Source organism: Anas platyrhynchos, chromosome 16, assembly GCF_047663525.1.
Source record: "Anas platyrhynchos isolate ZD024472 breed Pekin duck chromosome 16, IASCAAS_PekinDuck_T2T, whole genome shotgun sequence".
NCBI lineage: Eukaryota > Metazoa > Chordata > Aves > Anseriformes > Anatidae > Anas > Anas platyrhynchos.
In genome coordinates this window covers 554,109-576,802 of record NC_092602.1, presented here as the reverse complement: position 1 = coordinate 576,802, position 22,694 = coordinate 554,109, and the positions used below count along the sequence as shown (strand labels likewise).

The 22,694-nt window shown below is 46.0% G+C and overlaps 1 protein-coding gene across 2 annotated transcripts in view; it reads right to left on the bottom strand.

Moving 5' to 3' along the window:
* The window catches only part of MN1 (MN1 proto-oncogene, transcriptional regulator), a 105,325-nt gene that overhangs the window by 48,257 nt on the left and 34,374 nt on the right, over nucleotides 1–22,694 (bottom strand). The window contains exon 2 of one of the 2 annotated variants that reach the window (XM_038187510.2): nucleotides 15,074–20,593. The exons of the other annotated variant lie outside the window; for it this stretch is intronic. Within the exon in view, the coding sequence (XP_038043438.2) occupies nucleotides 20,409–20,593 (185 nt within the window). The 3' untranslated portion in view covers nucleotides 15,074–20,408. Of the gene's footprint in view, nucleotides 1–15,073; nucleotides 20,594–22,694 lie in introns of those variants that run through there. 2 annotated transcript variants of the gene reach the window in all.

Below are 22,694 nucleotides of genomic sequence, written 5' to 3'. Positions count from 1 at the left end.
GGGAACTCAGAAACAGCCCCAGTCTGGAGATACTTCAGGAGTCCAGAAATACTCACAGGGTCTTCCCTTGCTCTGCCTTTACATATGTTAAAATTCAGCTCAAGTGACTTACTGTATAACCATTAAACTAAACCACAAATATTTTTCTAAATCCAGCAATGCTAGGAGGCTAATTTTCAACAATTGTGTGCTGCATGCATGATCCATAAGCAGACTGCCACATGAAGGCCCTTCCACCAGCCCTGGCAGCTCACAGCTCACGCAAGGCTGTTGAAGCAAGCCACCAGGGCTGGGGCGAGGGACGTGACCCCCTGGCACTTCCACACCGCTCCGCACTCCCTCTGTCAGCTCGGACCTTCCTCACCCCACCGGGAGCCTGGCTGGCTGCAAGCACCCCGAGGCCTCTGGCAGTGAAGAAATCTCCTGCAAACTTTACTTGCTACCAAGGACCATCATCAACCGAAAGCATCTTTCACATCTTGCACAACATAAATAAGGTTTCCGTGTACTTCCATGCAGGTTTTAAACTCATTGCCTGAAGGCTCTGAAGGTGATTCATGTCTCCATACGTTCTGTACAAGCTGCATCACACATACTCTTTACACACATTTTCTTTTTCCAAGTTAATCCATATTCCCATCCATAAAGAAATGACAACTGACCCATTAGCTGCCTTCATCTGATCAAGCCAAAACTGCAGTTAAAAGACACACCACAGATTAGGTTATTTAGGATCCTTAACCAATACTATTAACTAAAGCCCTAACACTGTTAATTATGTTTTTTTATCTCCAACTTAAAAAGGGGCTCTATTGATCTTGCCCCTACAATGCAAATTACGAAAAAAAATGACCGGAATCGAAAGCCAAACACACACAAAGGAGACTTTTCCTGCTGGTAGCAGGGAGGGCTGGTTGGGCCCTGTGCTCAGGGCATGAGGTGCTGGGGTTGTCCCTCCGCACACCCGGAGGAACAGAGCCAAGGAAGGGAAGGCGAGGAAACAGCCAGGGCCAGACAAGGAAATAATTTCAAATAAAGGGACCAATTAGAAAAGCGCAGTAACTGCGTGTCAGTTCCGTTAAACCACAAGCTACGTTCCCACAGCCTCTGCCTGCTGCTGGAACCCAGCTGAACATGCAGGTCTCTTGTCTCACTTCAGCACAGTAACCCCCTGCCATAAGTCTCTGTAAGAAAGTCTGCATGTTGCCATTCTTCATTTGGGCAATGAAGCGGAGGGCTAAGGAGCAATATATTTTTTAGCTGTGGTTATAGGTTGGAATTAATGATCTTCCCACAAGTGCTGAGCTAACTTGAGGTACAAGCAGCATTTTCTATTATCTTATGGAGAAAAATATCACAGAAAACATTACTTTTAAGCACACATTGCAGGCAGATAGTCTGGGAATACCACAAAAACTCTCTAATCAGGTCAGAAAAGTTTAATTCGAAAGCAGGAACAAAAGTTTCCTCTTACACAGCGCAAATCCCCCCCATTGCCCCTCTGCACCCCTTTTTGGGCTCAGCAGCACCCACAGGATGGGCAGATGGCTGCACAGGCACGGTCAGCGCTGCCTTTGCTCTGCTTTGGGCCTTTTGCAGCTCTGCGCGACCCCAGGGGGAGTCTCAGTGGGTGCCTGACTCTCACCAGCACCTGCCAGGAGCTGCGGTCAGCCCTAAAACCTAATGCTCGTTTTCATGTCGTTTGCTCCGGAAGGAGAAGTCATTCTTTGTGACTAGTTCTATCAAAGCCTTGTGCACATCGATCTCATTACAGCCAGAAAGCTCATTTAGACTTTCAACAACAAGGGGAAATGAACTGTGATTCCAAGCACAGCCCACCAAGAGCTCACGAATCCTCTTACTCTGAGGATACAGTTCATATTACATACAAGCAAGAAATCTATCAAGTCACTTCAATTAATTCCCCTCCTCCAACACATTTGCCTGCAAATTGGAAAGGTCACACCCTCCTGCGAGGAAGTGCTGTCTGTTCCCTTTTCCCATCACTTTCAGCTGAGGATCTTGGAAATCACCAGGTTATGGATACACCAGTAAAAGGCAGAGAAGGCCTCCGTATCCACAGCACCAGACTGATCTCCTGCCCTGTTAAGGCCCAGAGCGTTTACGCAGTGAGATCAGCAATGCCTTTTATCAAGGATGAACAGCTCACTGATTTGCAAGCATCTCAAGCGCTGCCCGGCTCAAAGCTGTAGACAGCAGCTGCCACTTTTCTGGAGAGCCGGCACCGCTCAGCAGCCCGTGGGCTGATCCAGCCTCTCCTGCACACAGCTACCTGCAGCCCGGTCAGCTCGCACCATGGCTCACACCGAGCCCCCGAGCAGCAGCCACCGGTCACACTGATGGGGCACACAGCTCTACCACTGCCTTGGCCGCAGGGACACGCCAGCTCAGCATGTGCAGCCCTTCCTGTGTGCCAGGAGCGAGACGCAGCATTTGCCACATTTGGGCAGCTAGCAAACAAGCGTGTGAACAATGCTTGCATGCTGCAGAACTGCCCTGGTAATAGAGCAAAATGCTGTTTTCATAGCAGTCCCAACCCCTTCCACTGCAAGTGTTTAAAACTGCTGTTTGACACCTCAGTAGGAAGGTAACAAAATTGTGTTAGTTTGTCTTTTAGAGCATATCCCAGTCAAGCTGTTATTTCTTTTCACTGAAGAGGCACTCAGACGGGCAAGGTGCCAGAAATAATTAGACCACAGGATGCTGTAATCCCCATAGAAATAGCTCATCCATTTTTGTCTACTCAGATATTCCTGGGCCACGGGGGCACACCTACCAGAGGACAAAGTGCGGCCGCCTGGGGAGGAATCTGCTGCAAGGAGGCCAGATGCACCACGGGCATCCCTTGGGCCTGTCCACACTGGGCTGGGCTGCTGCTGGGACACAGGGCAGGGGCTTAGGGTCACAAAAACCCTTCTCCCTCCCGTTTACTCAGAGGACGAGGCTACTGGCTATGGGCTGCTGGCACACAGGTCACAGGCAGCAGTGCCTCGGCCACACGAGCCACCACTGGAACCATCTGCAGAGCACGGGTGACACAGGAGAGCATCCTCTATGGCACAGGAGGGCCACCTTCTATGTCAGGGTGGCTTCCCCACACAATGGGCCAGTCGCATTATTTAGCACGAGGTCAGTCACTAATGAAGTTACTGCTCACCAGAGCCATCTAGGAGCCCGCTTGTGCTTTAACAAGCATAAATGAGACACAGGGTGGTTTGCACAGCAACCCTGGAGGGCTGGTGTGGGCAGCTCTGGTTGCAGCTGACCCCAGCACAAGGACTGTTGCGTCTGTGGTGCAACACAGCACGCACGTGGGCCAGCCCAGGGCATGGCATGAGCCTGGACCTCAGGCCTGGCACCCGGCCCCCCCAGAGGGGTTGGCTAGGGCTCCCCTCAGATAGCATCAGTGCTCCTAAGACTGTCTTCTGCAGAGAACTCAACAAACCTGCAGAAATAAGTTGTGGTAGGCCCAGCTACCAAACAGTGCAAAGGAAAAAGAACCAGCTTTGTTTGTGCTGGCTCTTGCAATACAGTCACGGTCCATTATGGTAACTAGCATGGCATAGTGGATTTTGCAGGGTCTAGTTACAGAACCTTTTCCTCCTCATACAATGAACCAGGACCTTGCCACTGAATTCATCAGATTCCATCCTATACGTCCAGCTCCTGGAAGGAACAAATTCCTACATCTACAGGAGAGGTGCTGTGCCTTGTGAGACTCAGACTGTGTGCTGTGTTGGATCCCTCACTGCAGCTTGCCCAAACTCAGCAGGAACCTGCAGCACCAGACCTACACACAGGGTATCACAGCTCCTGAAACAGGAAGATATTGTAAAATTAAAATCCGGTCCCCCACTTTGCCTTCTCCAAAATTAACAAATGATATTCTAAGTATTACCCTTATGATGGAAGAACCAGGCATTAAGATGGCAAGTGATGGACAGGCAGCCTATGCATGCAGAGTAATGGCATACAGTAACGCTGCACAGGAAAGGCATTTAGGTGAGTCACTGCAGCCTCTCGTATGCAATTTTCTTAGATCAACATGCAGCCTTCAGCTGTGTGCCTCCCACATTCTTCCCAGATAAGTTCCCTCTGCACTGTTATCAGCCACATGATCCACCAGGTCTTACTTGCAGGATGTGAGCCAGACTGCCTGCTGATTCCCTTCCCAGGGAAGGCATGACCCTGCCTGAGGCATGCGAGGTGGAGCGGCTGGCCACACATGGTGGGAGAGCACCAAATCTGCTCCAAGGGTGGCAGCTCTGAAGGTGCATTTCCATAGCTTGCATTTCCATAGTGTCATGCTGGCAAAGAAAGGGGAGTACTGGTGAAAGGCTGGCTCTGCAAGGTTGAGAAGAAGGCTCTCCTCCACCAGCCTTTCAGATACAGAGGTCGTGGGCTTGCAAGGGTCAGCAACCCCTCTTAATATTCACCAAAGTAGCGACAACAAAGGCAAGCTGGGGAAAGGGAAGCGTTCCTGTGGAGTCCCATCTTCACTCTGGATACCGCTCTACAATGAAGTTATTTCAAACTGCCTGTAGGTTAAGCTACGGCTTTCATCCCAATAGCTAAGTTCCCGCTGAGCTCTGCCTGCAAAGGCACATCAAGCAGAGACACTGAGATGACATCTAACCTCACCCAGCTCACTACTTCAGCCACCTTTCTCAGCCAGGCTGGTAATTTAGATAACAGAAAAGAGTGTGTCAAATGCATACCATTTAATAAGACCAGAAGAAGGTCAGCAGCCCTGTCTGAGCAGCACTTTAAAAGCTTCCATCTGATATAAATGTTATCTTGGACATCAGCAGTGCTTGGTAAATAAAAAGACAAGTTCCACCTTCCAAAGTAAATTGCTTGAATGATACTTGGCTTTGATGATGATTCCTATGAGACAACTCTCTATTATTTCCCCTTCGTACACCTGGGCATTAACCAGAAAGCCAAGGTCACTTACTGCTTTCTCATTCAAACAATCTGGATTATGTCTCCCTGAAATCATTACCACATTGTGACAGCAGCTGGGAAGCCCAGTGAAAGCACCTCCCTCTGCAGTTGTACAGCTGCAGGAGCATGCCAGTGATCCGTGTATTGAAGGGGCTCGGCCACAGCCACGAGCAGCACGTCGGGACAGCGTGCAGAGCTTGGGTGGGCTCTGGGGTGTGCCCCCTCCTCAGCCAGCAAGCTGTAGCTGGGTGTCCCTCGGGAGCAGGCTGGACCTGCACCCTACAACTCCTTTGGGATCTGCAATGAGACAGCAGGGTTTGTTGTCTAAAACTCTAGTCTTGACACCACATAACACCTGCACTTTAAAGCCTGGGCATTAACAAACTACCAAGAACGGGCACCCAAGAGTATTCCCTTCCTAAGACAAGTTGCTATAGAACAAAAGATCTGGCTGCCACTAGAACATCACCTACCTGTTTTCTTCCCTTGGGTTTCCGTCATGCAGTGACCACTGGAGAGAGGGACGTGGCCAGCCCTGTACACCAGACCCGACAGCAGGGTCTGGGCCCCGCGCCCTCTGCTCCGCCATGCCTCGCACCACCCATGTGGGCACTGCCAGGTCAGCAAAACGTGCTTTGTGTCACCCTCACGCCTTGCTGAGGAAGGCAGAGCTGCAAGAGCACATGAGGAGTTAAGCTTTTTCTTACAAAATGTGTAAAGATGTGGTCTGCACACTTGGTGAGCTGCAGCATTTGTGGGCCAAAACATTTTGCTGCATATTTCTGAAATTATTTGTCAGAAAAGAACGTCAATGACATAGAAAATGAGTTGCAGATGTAACCTTTTCAAGCATCAATAATAACTTAAGACATTTGAAACTAAATCTTAACTCACAAGTGACTACATCACACAGGGTAATTTCTGAAGCAAGGGCTAGCAGATCAGATGCAGAACTGTTACAGATCTCTGCTCCAGCTCTCCCACTTAGCAAAAAAACAATTAAATTATTGCATTTACCAAAGCTGCTTCCCTTCCTGGGGCCTTTCTTCCCCAGGCTGCCCAAGGACCCAGTGGGTAATTCCTGGGTCAGAAAGGGCTTCCAGCCCAGGTCCAATAGCCATGTCCCATTGTGCACTGAAATAGGGTGTCCAGAGTGCTTTCAGTGAGATCCAGCATAAAGGTAAAGGGAAATTGCAAGAAAGACTCTTGTTTGAACATTTCAGCATTCACCCCCGCTTTGCCACGGTGGCTGGTCCGCACCCAGCTCTTTGGGCTATACCAGCAGTGTTTGTACACACAAGGCACAAGGACTGCTCACCAGGACACACGGCTGTGCAAGCTGCAGCAGTGCTGCAGGCAGCAAGGGGTGTCAGAGCACCTTGGTACATGCAGCAGCTTCCTCAGTCCTGTGTGTTTGTATCGTGGGTGTTTGTATCTGCAGCCTAAAGGAGCTTCCTGCTGTCTCAAAGTCCCACTGGTACAGATCTCCTGACATAGCCAGGTATCCAGCGCTGTTGCCATGATGATATTTATGTAAAAAATATTACCACTGTATCCACAGAAGGACATGCTTAAGGAATTTAACTACTTTAATACAATGGGGTCAAATTGCCAAAGAATGCTTGGGCATCAGTGTGAAATCAGAAATTTGGGGAGGGGGTGTTTTATCTTTCAGAGGGCAATACTGATGGTTTAACAGAGCAGACAGTGGGAAGCTGGGTTGCATTTGATACGCATCAGCCCATCAAACACAAACAGCCTTTAAAGAGCTGAAGAAGCAAGCCGGCCCCATCGCAGGCTGCAACAGCGCTGCCGGGATGCGACCGGGTGTGCTCCCTGCAAACTGCGTGAGACCCGCGTGGCCCTCCCGGCCTGATCTTTGCATCGTATATCGTGGAAAAAGGGATACTTCTTAGCAGCTCAGATTAAGATAAAATGCCTTAATTGTCAGGTCAGTCACCACCTGTGCTGTCCCCTGGCCAGGCGGTACTTCTCAGCTCCCAGGCGTGGGGTGCCCTGCCCAGGGCCACCACGGCCACGCGGGTGGCAAAGCTGCACGTGGACACGACCGGTGGGGCCAGCATCTGGGCCAGCTGCAGCAGGCTGCGGCCGTGCAGGAGAGAGAGCACCCGAGCCCCAGCCCTCGCGGGCAGCCTGCGTGGGCAGCCAGCCCCGGGTGGAAATCCTGCCGGGACGAGCGGCTCCTGCTGCCTCCCAGCCGTCACTCCAGGCCTGCTGGGGAGCTACCAGGCCTGAAAGGAGCTGAACTTGAATTATTCCAGGGAGGAAAGAACACAGAACCTGGCTTTCAGATTAATCTCCTGACCTCCACCCTGAAAAGAGCCTCTCCGCAGCCCCCCACTGCTGAGCCCAGCCCCAGCACCTGGGCCCTGTCACTCGGCACCGGCTGCCCTCGGGGCTTTTCCAAGCGGCTGAGCCCTCTGTGGAGCATGAACGCATCAACACAGCCAGCAGGATAAAGAGCATGAGCCCCAACATGTACAAATCAGCTTTGCTTACAAGGCAAACTCTGCAATAATAAGTGGAAAGGGGGGGGGGAGAAGTGTCACACACTTGAGCAGCCCCTCCCACCCATGCCCAGCGTGGCACGGTGCTGCTCACCTGAGCAGGGTGCACAGCAGGGAACACCCGCTGTGCCTCAGCTCCAGCAGAGACCCAGGAAGCAGGGAATGCAGGGAGCAGATGCATTTTCCATGAGAAGGAACTGTGTCTGCTCCTCCCAGTCCAACATGACAGCCCTTCACAGCCTAACGTGCAAAATGTTAAACCCAATTCCCTTGCTGGGTCAGCAATGCTGGCTTTGGAGGATATTTGGAAAGAAATGCCCATCAGTCTAGCACAAGGCAAACAAGCAGCAATTCACAGGTATTCATGGCCAGAGCATGAGCTGATCATTTCTACCTACCTGAAGGAAAGAACCGTGTTTTTCCTCTTCCAGGCGCATCTTGTCAATAAGATAGAGCAATGGTAAAATATTAAATTGCACTGAAGCAGCAGTAACCTCTCAACACAATAGACTGCCTTTACTAAGGCTTGTGAGCACGAGCACTGATAAGGTGTATCAAGTTTACAAGGCAAACACATTCAGGAGGTTGTTCACACAGGGTGCAAGCCACTGGGGTTATTCCAGGCCAAAACCTGCGCAGAGCACTGTGCTAGACACCGGCAGGTCCCAGCACTGAGGGCATCAGATGCTAATTAGGGAAAACGGCAATTCCTAGTCTCACTGCATCATGGATACCTTGAGGGTTCATAAATTAAAATCATTTGACTTAATTAAAAATATAATACTTGTCTCTCTATCTTTATTAACCTTGGAAATCTAAATGGTTTAAAACAGACTAAAAGCAGCCCACACTGTATTTCCTCACAGTGCTGTTGGCAGAGAAGGCCACAGCAGACATCTATTAGCTTATAAGGGATCTCAGGTGAAAATCACCAGCTGTTTCCCCCATAGTGCCAGCAGAGCAAGTGATAAGCACAACACAAAGCCTGAGGTTTCACCCAGCTAATATATGGGGTGCAGGCACTGCTGCAATGCAAACCCAGCATCTCCTAGGCCTGTCGTGGCACAGTGGGAGCCAAGATGTCCCTGACTCAGTGCTCACAGTCCCAAACAGCCTTGCCACTCTGCTGGGCCTCCCCAGGAGGAGACTGGCTTCTCTGGAGTTGCAGAAAAAGATTCTGTACATGGGGCCTGCGTGCCCATGACCCAGGCAGAGAGTTTACAGGAACGCAGAGCTCATTCTTTGCTCTTCTCCCCATAAATCATGTATGTGTGTGGTGCTTCCTTGCACTCGCGAGAGGAGATGCGATACCAATGGGCCCAGGAGCACAATCAGGTCTGGCACATTATCGGTTCCTCTGAGAGAGAGGAACTGTCTTCTGTGGAAGATAAGAAAATCCTTCTGCTAGTAGCAATGCGAAATAACTTGAAATTATATATTTTACATAAATAAAGTTACCCACCAAACAGCTGCATTAGAACAAAGTTACGTTTGCAAAGTCAAAAGGCAGAATATTGAAGGCAGTACTGGTGTTGACTGCAGAGCCCTGGTGCAGAAGTGCTGCCTCTAGCAGCTGGCGAGACCTGCAGGCTGCCGTCCCCAGCAGGAGGGATGCACAGCATGGCACAACTGGTTCCATGTGCAGCATCACATACAGAATACCTGATGTTGTTCCTGAGGGACAGGAGTCACTTGACATGGGCACAAGCTGCTCTGTGAAAGGTTTGGAGTCCACTGGCAGGCACAACGGCCCTCAGGACAGGCAGTCTTGTGCACCAGCAGCCTCAGACAGGCACAGAGTTACTGCTAGCAGGCAGGAAGAAACTGAAACAAACTTGTGATTTTTCTGTTTTTCACCCCAAAATACATTTCTTTGGGCTGAATGATAATCTGAGTTGCTTGGCACAACAAGATTTGGGAGCAAAGCCACAAAATTCAGACCCTTTTGAAACGTAAATATTCCAATAAACAACCCAGAAGACCTACATCATATGGGAGGGAGGCTTTGGGGGGGACAAAACTCCACAAAAGCAAAGCATTTCCCTAGCTGAACTTTCCCGTCAGAAACAAGAAGGACAAGTATGGTTTCAAAGCCTGAAACATCACACGAGGTGTGATCCGCACTGTGCATGCCGTGCAGGTGCCCGACCCCGCTCAAGTGTGGGTGTGCTGGGCGAGCATCCACAGCCGGCGGTCGCTCTTGGGGTGCACTCAGATCCTACAAGCCACACAATAACCGTTCTGAGCATGTCCAGCCTTGCTGTTTTGGCCATACTGTAGAGGCTCCTATTTACTTGGGAATCATATGTTTTCTGCCCTGGTCCTCACTGTATTCAGAACAGTTACTTAGCTTCAATAAGCCCCTTGTTAAGGCCTTTTCCCTTCTGTAATCTCATCAAACTAACCAAAAGGAGTTTGTTCTGAAATAGAGCCCCATTTTGTAACCTGGTTTCCTATAGGAGATCTCCCCATGCATGCTCAGCCCCTCCGCCACAAAAGGGGTCTGCTTGTCCTAGCCTGCTAACAAAACACTGCAGTCTGTTTGGGTTAGCCAGCAGGGGGTTAATGAAAAGCCCAGCCCTGGGGACTCCCACCTTATCTGCAATCATGAATTTATTGAAGAATGTGTTAATGTGCTGGATTTTATTCATCAGGGGTCAGGGCTTTTCAAATTCTTCCTCCCAGCTCCCCCTCTTTCCATCCCTCCCCAGCAAGCTCACAATGCTGTTTAAACAAAGGACTCCCAACACAAAGAGCAAATTTACACAGTAAAGTTTTCTTGCAAGCCCAGAGCAGAGTCTGGAAGAATTCCAGCTTTATAAAGAGAAAAAAGGGTGGGGGGAAGAAAGGGGGAAGGGAGAGGGGGCATTTTACAGAGGATAAAAGGAAATTGAGAAAAGTTCCCACCTCCTGAAGCTCAGCACTGAATATTCTCTGCCAGTTAACCCCAATGTATTACAAACCCTTCAGGATGTTTCACCAGGACATAAGCCCTCATAACACCAAAGTTTTCAGCCTCCTTCAAGAAGGAGGCTGAAATTAATGCTTCAACTTTAAACATCGATTGCCAATTCAACTGCTTGTTTCTCTGCAGATTAGTAACATTTGATGCCAAAGGACACAACAACTGCTAACCAGGGCTTCCAGTTTTTCCCTTGTGCCAGTTTTACAGGTGGTGACACACACAAGATAAAGCTGGAAATAATAAAGCTGAGTGTTGCCTACAGGCTTTGTGGTGAGCACTCGTCCGAGGTGAAGCGAGAATGGGAAGGGGTCCACGTTCCCACATCCCGTGCCGTGCCGAGCACCAAGCACCATCCTCTAGCCAGGGGCAGCCGGGGGGGCCACAGGGGCTGCCCAGCAGGGCCCTGGCAGCGCACCACCACTGTCCATGGGTGCTAGAAGGTGGTGGTGCAAATACAACAGAGGCTGTACAGATGGAGGGATCTTTTCCCCTTCCATCAGGCTGAATGTTATCCCCACTTGACAGCTAGGGATAAAGGCTTGGGGTTTTTGGGTGTTTTTGCACATTTGTTTTCTGTTTTTAAAATAAAAGGTTAATGCATCCCCACTGCTTTCTCAGTGTTGTTCTAGTCAGAGCTCTGGGAATTAGAGAAGAGGGAGCAATCCTGCACTAATTAACCAAAGACGACCTAAATGATTTTCTTCAGGTCCCATCACCTCCACTTTCTGCATTATCATTAATAAGCTCTGCAACATTTCAAAAAAAAGGAAAGCTGAGAATAGACATCACCTCTATCTCAACCTCTGCCCAGCAGGCACAGCATTACAGAGTTCAGCCGAGCAAAGAGTTTTCAAATGTTTTTACAAGAAAAATGTATGTGATGATATTGAACATAAAGCTAAAACTGGCTGTGGAGGCTACCAAACGTGGCCACCAAGCAGGAAAGCAACTGCCTCAGCTAGGCATTTTGGAGATATTTGGAAGTACGTGATTCATATTAAAAGCAAATCATAACTCCGTCTTCTAACATTTCTCAGCCGCAAGAATGTAATTCACAGAAATTTTAATTTCTGTGTTTATTTACTTCCATTTCCAGGGAAACCTGTGCCTTCTGCCATGCTCTCACAAAATCAGCGGTAGTCTCTAAGCAGTCAGCACAGACAGCAACCTGGGAAAAAGGCTTTAAATGACTCTGAGAGTGAAAAACAGAAACCCACAAACAACAAAGCCGTATGCATCTCTTCATCTTTGCCGTGTGCAGCTTCACACTGGATCAGACAAGTGTTTTCCTTCCAAAGCCTAGAATAGTTCAGACCTCAGGGCTCCTTGGGCTAATGACTTTTAACTCCTACTGGCAAAAAATAGTCACAAAGCAGTGCCGAGTTCTTTTGCCATATTTGCAGCAGCCTTCACAGAAAAGCACGTGCATCCTCCGTGCACAAGCTGAGCTGCACAAACTGCCACGCAGCCACTTGTTTTCCAGGCTGTTAGCACTGTCAGGTGATTGCAGAGGGGCTGGGCAGATCTCGGCACACTGGATCCAGCTGCGCTCTGGACAGATCCCTGACTGCTGAACATGCAATACATATTTATAGGGTCTCCTCCGTGACAAGAATTCCAAAGCCTCATGCAAAAAATAACTCAAAGGACATAATTAAGTCAGTTAAATGACTTGGGAAAAGAGACACACTACAGCCAGATTTCAGCTCTCAGCACAGACTCAGAGCACAGGGAGCAACGATTAGGAGAGCAAGAACTACAAAAGCTCTCCAACCAACCACTCGCTTTTCTGTAGTGCTTGCTTAACACTGACACAGACCAGAATCTCCTCTCTGAACACAGAGCACTGGGCACGAAGGCAAGTGATTTAGGTAAGCAAGCACGTGCCAGCATCCGCAGAGGTCACAACACTACTAGACGACACGTAAGGCCAGCACGAAGTAGGAAATCAGAGATCAATCAGCTGATGTTCATTCGTTTACTCGATGCACAATGAACAGCGAGCTCCTCCTGGCTTTCCAGTGCCAGGAAAAGACAGGAGAGGAACACTGTGGCCGCTGGAGGAGCAGCTCCAGCTGCTATCAGCAGAGGAGTCTTCGCATGCAAGCCGGTTTAGCTGAGAAACAGCCATCATGTGTACTTAGGGGCTGCATGAATCCAACTGTTATCAGAGCTTATGGCCTTTTTAGTGAAATAACCACATAAATAAAAGAAATGAGAGTGCATTAAACAAGCTGGGGAAGGGCGTGGGCTCAGCAGCCAGAAAGCTGCTGCACGGGGGCTTTTCCTAGCACCCAGTAGACGGGCAGAGCGGCACAGAGCCAGCGCAAGGCATGGCTGCAGGAGCATCCATCTCCTCCAGACAAGCTTCAGAGCCTCTGCTTACAAGAAGGGAAAGAGAAATGCTGCAAAAGAGAGAGGACATGCTGAGGTGAGCAGAACAGCCCAGAAAACCCCAAGACTGTGCTTGGGCAAAGTAGCTGAAACTGAAATTGCACTGGAATGTCCCAAATACCCAAACAGCTGAAAGTAGCATAATGATCTTAACTCTGAAGAGTCACCATCATGCAAGCATCTCTTTTAGAATGGGAGGACTGTGAAGAAGTCAAGGGCAATCAAGAGGAGTGAGGAACACCAGAAGCTCCCTGTGACCAAAACTATGCATCTGGCCCTGGGGGGAAACTGGGCTGCACAGGAAGAGCAGGAGAGCTCAATTCCTGGGGATCTCAGCTGTGAAGAAGGAATCATGCAGCCTCCAAGAACGTTGTTTCCTCTTTCTGGATCAAAAGGAAGCCCAAACTTAAAAATCACTAAGAACCAAAATGAAAAAAATAATTTCAATAAAAACTTACAAGTTATGGGCTTGAGATGGATGTTGGGGAAAAACCTACACACTGCTTACACAGCAAGGAGCAAAAAGCTGTGAAAACACAAGTTTTACTTCTCAGAAGGGTTGCACATAGAAACAAGTAAACAAGCTATTTATTTTTAAAGCTAGAGTCGCAATGTAGCTAACATATAATTAACAGATTTAGTATGGGAGAGCGTTTAAGAATGAAACAGCTTTTCACAGCCAAGGTTATCACATTTCTGTTACCTCTATACCTACCCAAAATAATGAGAAATAAGCTCACATCTTTAAAACAGATTATGTCTCTTCCGCAAATTGTTCAGTCCCTCCAAGAATATTAAAAGCATGAAGTGAAGCTTTCTCCCTCAACTGACTTGAAGTGGTTCTCAAAACAGTTTCTTTTATTTTTCCATTTGTGCTTTCAATGTTACAAAAGAATGCAGAGGGATTATGTGAATACAGTGTGTTGCTATTTTATTTATATTTTAATGAATTACCTATTAGTTACTAGATACCTAATTCAGCATAAAGAAATGTTGGTAAGATGCAAGAACATCACTAGCTGTGTGGGAGATGCATTGGTTCATCCTGTTACATTACACACCAAAATTTATGATTCTGCTCTTTCAGCTCTGCACAACTTTCTGAATCTCAACTTACGCTGAATGTGATAGCAAAACAAAAAAGAAAGAAAGAAAGAAAGAAAGAAAGAAAGAAAGAAAGAAAGAAAGAAAGAAAGAAAGAAAGAAAGAAAGAAAGAAAGAAAGAAAGAAAGAAAGAAAGAAAGAAAATTCTTCTCTGTGTTTCCTCTGAGCGTGAAAGATATGGAAGGGTGTTTCTTTGGTTCAAAAACATGTTTGAGCACTGCCTGGGTTGTTGTTGTTTTTTTTTTTTTTTTCCTTTGGAAAATACCATAGGACATTTCTCCTGAAGGATTCATTGGAAAGCTCGCAGCAATATGAAAGGATTAAAGAGTCTGAAGTTTGAATAACTGAGAGACGAAGGGATTTTTTTTTTAGAATCTTAGTAAGACCTCTAGCCTGTTTAATTTTAATTCATAGAATTTAACTCAAAATCTTGCCAGAAGATGTTCTGCGAAAGATTCAGTGTTCCACCTTACATGGACAGAATCAGTGATCCTCCAAATGCAGGGAAGAGCCTTGCCAAATTTCAGACTTGCTGTTGGTCCTGGTTAGGTTTGTATTTCTTCATCAAGAACCTTTACCACAGGTGAGGTAGCTCAGCAAACTTTGTGGAATTGCTGTAATTGCACACAGGGGAAGTGACTTCAGCTAAAAGGATGTTCCTGGTCAGACCAGTTAGGTCCAACCTTGCTACGCTCTGTGTCTGTCGGTCTGAACCAGAAACACGCAAGCTGAGAGGCAGGATTTGGCCAAGGGGCTGTTAACAAGAACTCCCTATTGCTCATGCTGTCATTGCACCAGAGAAGAAAAGGTGCACTTCACTGCATGCAAAAAGGAAATCTGCAAAGCCTAGGAATCCTCCTAGCCTAGTTACTAGGAAAGATTGTATCCCCACACGTGTTTTTTTAATAGTCAGGCTCTGGGTGGAAGCCGTATCAGTGAGAGAAGCCAATTGTTAGAGTGAGGATTTCGCCAGATCTCTAGTGAAATTTGTCCCAATTATCACGAGGCCCAAGGTTTACATATATGTGAATACCATCATTTCACTTCTTCATATCTTAAGGGAAAAAAAAGAGTTGCTGCAAAAATTAAAAAGTACAATATGAAATATACAATAGCCACCATTAACATCATATTTATTGTTATTTAGTTGCTCAGTAAAACATATACAGATATGTACAATATGCATGAATACAGAAGACTGCACTTTACATATTTAAAAAAAAAAGAAAAATAACACTCAATTTCATGAGCTATTGTCACAGTCTTCCAACCAAGCATTTAAGAAATGAATTTAACAAGAATCCAAAAAAAAAAAAAAAAAAGATTACAGGATTGCCTAACACACAGCAGAGTCAAGTTTTCATATTTTACATGTGCAATAACATTTTTCAGAAGAGTTTGCTATGCAGTACGGATTACCAGTGTTTTGATTTTTTTTTCCTTTCTATGAACCAAATTTAGAACAAAGAAATAACATCCTTTTGCTTAAGGCTGTTTTAAAGCTGTAATATTCTTGGGTAGTGAATAGTGATAAAGTTTTAACTGCCGGAAATCAGTGCCTGCAGTTTCATCAGTCAGAATCTATGAGCGGATGGACTCAAACCAACAATTTTAACAGAGAATTCTATGACAAAATTAGACTATTTTCTCCATTAGCCTTAAGCAATAAAGGAGAAACAATTTTATAAAAATGGCTTATGCTCTTATGCACCATCCATTGAACAGCTGTGAATCTAGTATTTGAGAAAACCTTACACTGCAGCTTAAAAAAATCAAAATTTACCAGTTAATTGTTGTTGGTTTTTGTTTTGTTTTATTTTTGTCTGCTTTTCCCCACCCACCACCCACCTCCTCCCTCCCTCCCAACAGTAGAGCAAGCACGCCCCGCTTAAGTATTTTGGTGACCTGTGGTCACATTACATTTTCCTTCTTTAAGAAATGTGTGAACATTTTGCCTTATCATTGGTTCCTGGAAGCTTTCAGACTGATTTCCTGTTTTGGAAAGGTCAGCTAGCCTTAGCATGACCACATCTAAATACAGTATCTGAAAAAGTTCCCTAAATGACACGGATGACATGACTTTGATGTTCATTCCCTTCCACCCAAATCACACACTGAAATCCTTACGTACTTGATGAAATTCACCGTAACAAAATAAAAATGAGTCTAACTCCTCTCTCACTGATGCTCCTAACAACTGAACTAGAATAGCAGAGAACTATTAATCCCATGAAAAAATGGCCTGGAAAAATTTCTCAGGAGTATTTAATAAATAAGTCCTACTCTTCCCTCCCTCCCCTCCCCCCCCCCTTCTTTTCTTTTTGGCAAAGAGATATTTCAATTTAAATGCAAAAGATATTTTGCTCAATTTGCTACTATACTTTAACTTAAAGAATAAGTACAGAGTTTCTTTTAACGTATACCAAAAAGATCAGCAACCTGGGTCAGGAGGAAATTGAGCCTTCAACGCCAAGAACAAGAAGACAGGCAACTTCCAAGCTCCCAGTTAAACCAGCACCTACAGCACAGGGCTGTGTAAGAACCAAAAACGCTGGGCAAGATGGAGAGAATTTTCCAAAATAAATATGGAGACATTATTTTAGCTGCTGTTCAAAATATAAAGCCAGAAGTGTGCACGTCTTAGCAGTGTATTTACCACAGATCGTTGAGTTCTTAGTACAACACCCTCACTTCTGGAAGCCATGTATGATGTGCAGGTGCAAGTTTAAATTATTCTGTCTTTATGCAGTCAACTTGGGGAACTTGTAACTCATTATATGTCCCTCTTTATTGTACCAGGCCGTCCTCAGAAGCCTAGCACTGTGCAGAAGCACAGAACAGCTCAACGATGAGGGCTGCAAGCCAGGGGTCAAATGTAGATTATAGCTCAGCTCTGTCATGGATTTGCCTTTGACACAGCTCAGGTGGACAACATTTGTGCCTCAGTTTCCCTCTCCACAAAAGAGCACAACTTACCTCTTGCACAACACGTTTTTAACTACAGCTTTCAAACACTCTTTGGCTGAAAGTGTCATTACTCCCAAAATTAAATCATTTCAATTTTTACCTTGTAGGGCTATGCTGATATTTTATATATGTTAAAAATAAAATAAGATTTAAAAAAACAGTGCATTCAGTGTCAAATTAATGGAGAAAATGAGAGCAGTAAAATTACCACAGGCAATACAAGCTTTGTGAGAAAGCTCTAGCCTTCTGTGTATGTTGTCAGTACCAAATACACCAGGTTATGAGCATGAAGTTACACTTGTACTCGTCCGTCATATGTACCGTGTCTGTTCTGATCTTTGGCAAGACGCAAAGAAACCATAAAAGCACACACTGGTACTTGTGTTGCCAACAGCTCCTCCAAGCAGAGCTTCTGTCTTCTCCTTTTGCTCAGTTGGTAACGTCACTTGAATTCAGCAAGCATGAATGTACAGGTTAGCGAGAGGACTGCACATAGCCATATTATTTAGCAAAACTGTATGGACAATAAGGCCCAGAAGAAGGTCAACCATTGTTTCTAACTCCTCACTATCAGCCCCAACAGTCCCAGCGATGTGGGAGCACTCTCAGCTGATGCTGAGAGCTACAGCCCCGTGCACTTCCCAAGCGTGCAGCTGACCAACTGACATTAAGCCCCCTGGTTTCAGTACACCCCATCCTATCATTTCATATGATTTAAAATACTTAGAATTCCATTGTTCTTTATGGAATTGTTTCCAATTTATACTCCTATAAGCAAGTGGGAAAATAAAGCCCTAGTGAATGAGAGCAACTCCAGAACAGAAGTACAAGCTGCAGAGAGCAAACCCGAAGAAAAGGATGTATAAAGACCAACTGAATCAATGTATTTCTACTTACAGAAGGATTTTCTTTAAAAAAAGTTTGCAGTGTTTGATCCAGCATTCATTTAAAGGTCTCCTTCTGGTAGCACAGGGCGTGCATCCCTGACCTGAGGAAGCTTGAAAAACCTGTTCTCTTGAATGCAGCAGGAAAAAACAAAGAAGTAAGCCATCAGGCCTGAGCTATGGTAGAGGAATGCCATCAGACCATGAACTCTTCCTAAATTTTCAGCTGTAAGTGCTGAAAGACAGTATCGTATGTCTAGGCATGTGTTTTGTTGGGTTTACTCCAAGACACACCTAGTTTGAACAAGCACAAGCTAAAACAAAACAATTAAAACTGCAGACCAAATCCACCAAAGCACTTACCCCAGATACAGAAATCCTACAGCTTAGCATATCCTCAAGCGCTTTGCTAGACAGGATTTAAAGTTAAACACTTATTTTGATGAACTGGGACTTAAGTAATCACAGGCAAAGAAGCATCCTCCAGAGTGACATCTGGTAATTGTTACTCTACCAGAAGATATTTTACCATGGACAGTGATATTTTATTGCAAGTACAGGGAAAAGCTCTGAACTTTCAGTAGCGAATACACCTATAAAAGGTACAAAATATCACATCTTTTTGCTCCAAACCAAGTGGGCATAAGGCGACTCCGTAGTCCATTGCTTCAGGATGGGCAAAAATCCTCATCCAAGTGGGAGCTCCAGCTTCAATAAAAAGTAAAGTAATATTAAAAATCAAGGTCCAGAACCCCAAATTTTTTTCCAAAATCAAGTCACTGACCAGAACCATAAAAGGAAATCAATCCATGCATGGTTAATAAGAGCACATTCAAATAACAAGAAAGAACTGTCTTTCTAAACTCTTGGAATTTTTCTGATGCCACTTATGATCAAGAGTGAGAATTTCAGACTGCGCTGTGCCATTAGCATTGTAGGCAGAACACCCTCCCCATTGATGTCTATTGAAAACCTTACTTCAAAATAATTAAAGGCTCAAAACAATCATCTAAAAACACAAAGCAGTCTTAGAACTCTATCCCTTGGGAAGGGACATTTTATGAATTCATGGGAGAAGTAATAATTCCAGAGAGTCCGACTTTTATTTCACAGCTAAAACCTAAATCCCCAGTGATGGTACTAAGCGTCAGAGAGCAAAGGAAGCCAGGCTGGCCTGAACAAGGGTGGGACTGCTCACACTCCCTGTAAACAGAGGATGCACAAATAATAGACAGCGTTACGTAAAACCAGAGGAGTGTCAGATCATCGTGTCATTTGTATTTTTATCTGGTTTGCTTCCATTTTTTTTTCTCAAACAAGTATTATCTATCAAGACCAGGAAAGTATGGTTTTCCTTTTATTGTGTCCATCTAATAATGTTGTTCTTCACATGCATGGCAAAATCAGGACCAAGACTGAGTCGGGGGGGGGGTCTAACTTGGAGTCTCCCTGTCCTGACCGACCTGGGTCACATAGCCCCTTGTTTGTGCTGTCTCCACTGCTCACCTGCTGCCACCGCACCAGGACAGCCACGGTGGGAGCTGGGGCAGCTCCCCCAGATAAATGCTCCTGTGGCCAGGACACGGGTCTGCACGCTAAGAGCAACAGAGAAGGAGTTCAATGGATCTGGGGGGATTGATTTTTTCCTCCAGCAGTTATAAAGTGGCAACTCTGGGAACACCACGGAGAACATGCAAGGCTGCACACCCTGCTCGGGAGCACGTGCACCCCTCACTCCTCAAAGTGAGCGACAGAGGAAGACAATGCTACTGCAATCTGGGTGTTTGGTGGAGAATATAAGGACAATTCACTACTAGGCAAACTTCCTGATAGACTTATTTAGAGACACATCTGTATGCCTTTCCAGGCTGCGTCTGAACCAGCCCGTTCATGACAGAGCTCTGTATCTGGGCTTCAGAGCAGCAAACAAACAGAGCCCTGTCCTCACCTCGCAAAGAGAGATGCAGAGCAAATGAGGGAGGGAGGTGCAGGCTGAGCATTATTAATAACAAAACAATTTTCTCAGGAAAGGGTAGGATCACTGCCTGAATGTTCAAGAGAGCATTAATTGTTTGGTTTGTACGTGACTGGCAAAAGCTGGGTGTCAATATATAACATAATGATGACAATTTCACTTTAACTGGCATTTATTCCTGAACTGCTGTTCTTCAGGATTACCATTGTAATAAGCACTGAACAAAGCAAAACAAAACAAAACAAAACAAAATAAAACAAAACAAAAAAAAGAAGAAAAGGAGGAGGAGAAGTAGTATCTTTGTCTTATTATGACATACGTGACTTGGACATACGCTGAGATGAAAAAGGAAAAGGCCTCATCTATAAATGTATGCCAAGGTTACAGAATAATGGGAAAACGTGGTCTAGCAGGAAAATCTTAAGCAAAAGTGTGCTAACTGCAGAAGGGTTAACACTGGTAACATACTGTGGCAGAAGATTAAAAAAAAGGTTGAGGTTTACTTTAAATTAACCCTTTCCAGTCCATACGCCACTAAGCAGGTACCAACCTAGAAAAATAGTCCACCTAGCAGTAGCGGCCCTTTGAAATTAAAAAGAGGAAAAAAAAATAATTTCTTTTGTTCAAGTCAGGGCAGCCACAAAAGTCCCAAATCTGTTGGAGATGTCCGAGTGCAGGGACCTCCACGTCGGCACCGCAGTCCGGCCCTTCGCCTCGCCCACGTCGTCCGTGCAGTGGACCGAGAGGCACTGCAAGTGGCTGCCAGTCTGCGCCGCCGCCGAGGTCTTGCTCGGGGGAAGGTCGTGGGCTGGAAAGGGTTCACAGAGAGAGTGTTATGAGAACCGTGCAGTGCACCTGCGCCAGCAGCATGCGGGGCGCCGGCGGCCGCGAGTTTGGGCAGGGACAGCCCCGGCAGGGGGACCCGTGCCCGCTTCACCCAGCGCCTGTGCCCCGTCCTCGCCCGCGCTGCTGCATCCCACCCGTCTCTCCTCACCCGAGCTGTTCAACTCTGCATGTGCTGGCTTTAAGTCAAGCCGTCAACACGGCTGAACGTTGTGGATTTACACGCAATTAGCTATGCATGTTCTGGACTACAGCATTACAGGGAGTCCTTACCCCTGTGCACCGTCTGTTGGCTGAGAGCAACACCGAAGCCTCTCTAAGCAGAAACCAGCCCCGAGCCTCCCTGTATCCCCTGTCATTCTCCTCGTCATCTCATACGGGTACAGGCTTCCCTACTTACCTGTTTTAATGCAATACTGCGACAACATTTCTCTGATAATTTATATGTTTTGAGATTTTTGTATGATTTTTCAGCCCCTGTTAGTTTCTGTTAACCACAGAAAACGAAAAGATTAACTAAAGCACCCCTAACAATGTTCCAGGCCTTTTTCCTCTGTGCTTTACAATTAATATGAAAAGTAGCTAAAATGCTGCTTACAAAGTATATAACCACGTACTCACAACTTGCTCTGGCTGTTACCCATTAATTTTCCTTGCTTTCCTTCTTAACACGTTCAGTAATCTCTGTGGTAAAAACGTTTTTGTCATCTTCAAAGTCTGCCTCCATGTGCCTTCCCCCCTCCCATGCCCACTGTGGCCACGGATATCTTTCCTTCATCACCTTCTTCCTCCCTGACATCAATCAATTCTTTAGATTTCCTCCATTGCTCTTAGTCAAATCACAAAACAAAAAACACCAAATTCAGGCCTCACCTTGTAAATTCTCACATTTCCTTAATGACCCTTCTACAGGGTCCTTCTTAAAGGCTTTCTGAGGTGGAAAAGCAGTGGCTCGTAGCTGCTGTGGCTCCTGCTGGCCAGCCAGTGGCACAGAAGAGGCTGCTTGCTGCTCCCCTCCCTCCAGGACAAGCCAGCCTGATAACAAAAGAAAATCCTCTCAAAGATAACGCATCCCCCAGGAGCGCCACTGCTGCGGACAGGGAGGAGGCTCCAGCCAGCGTAGACAGCCCTCTCCAGCCCCGGCAAGGAGGACTTTTAGTGGGATCAAAAACTGCAAGTAAATAGAGTAACAGCTTGAGTCGAGGCAAGAAGCTACATCTTGACAGGCAGCCTGCATTTCCTCTCTTTCACCGTTTCATTCATATTCACCCAGAGCACAAAGAGCTAACAGCAGCAAGAGCAAGGGCAGGCTACTGCATTTTTTTTCTGATAGACTCAGAGCATCTTGCATGGGTGAGGCTGATGCTGGAACATGCCACATTTACCAAAAAATAGCTGTGAATTTAACCTCGGTAAGATTTTATTTCATGTTGTCCTTCCAGTGTTCCACAGACCTAAGCAGTCTATAGCTTTACTGCACCTCATGGGGCAGCTCGTGTTTGTTTCACTTAGATATCAAACAGGAACCAAACATCTCTGTTACTCAGTTATAGTGATATTACATTTATCCTTAAAAAATAACCTTAAACCAGTCTAGAAGTCCCTGCTTTAAACTAGAAAATGCTTTAAATACTTGATTATAGGATATCTGAGATGTTCTTATTGAAAACAGTATCATAACACCATACTGAGAAATGAATTGTAGAGCTATGTTACACACCTCGGCCTAGCACAGTGTCATTTTGGTTTCAATTTCTGTAGATTTACTCACTTACTGCTGTAATGAAAATCAGCAGGACATAGATGTTTTCTAAACCCCAAAATGGATTACGGTGTCTTCTAATTTGCTTTGGATTTTTTACTCAGTTTTGATAAATATACAATACCAACTAGCAGAGACGAAGCACAAGCAGTTCTCCATGTAATAATCATTGCATGATTTCAATGACTGCCTTAGCATAGCACATCCTTTCTTTGCCTAAAGGCTCATAACTTTTACTCTTCTTTCCTGCTACTCACTGCCTCCTCACATCCCAGACTTCCTCCCTTCGATGTACAGTCTGTTG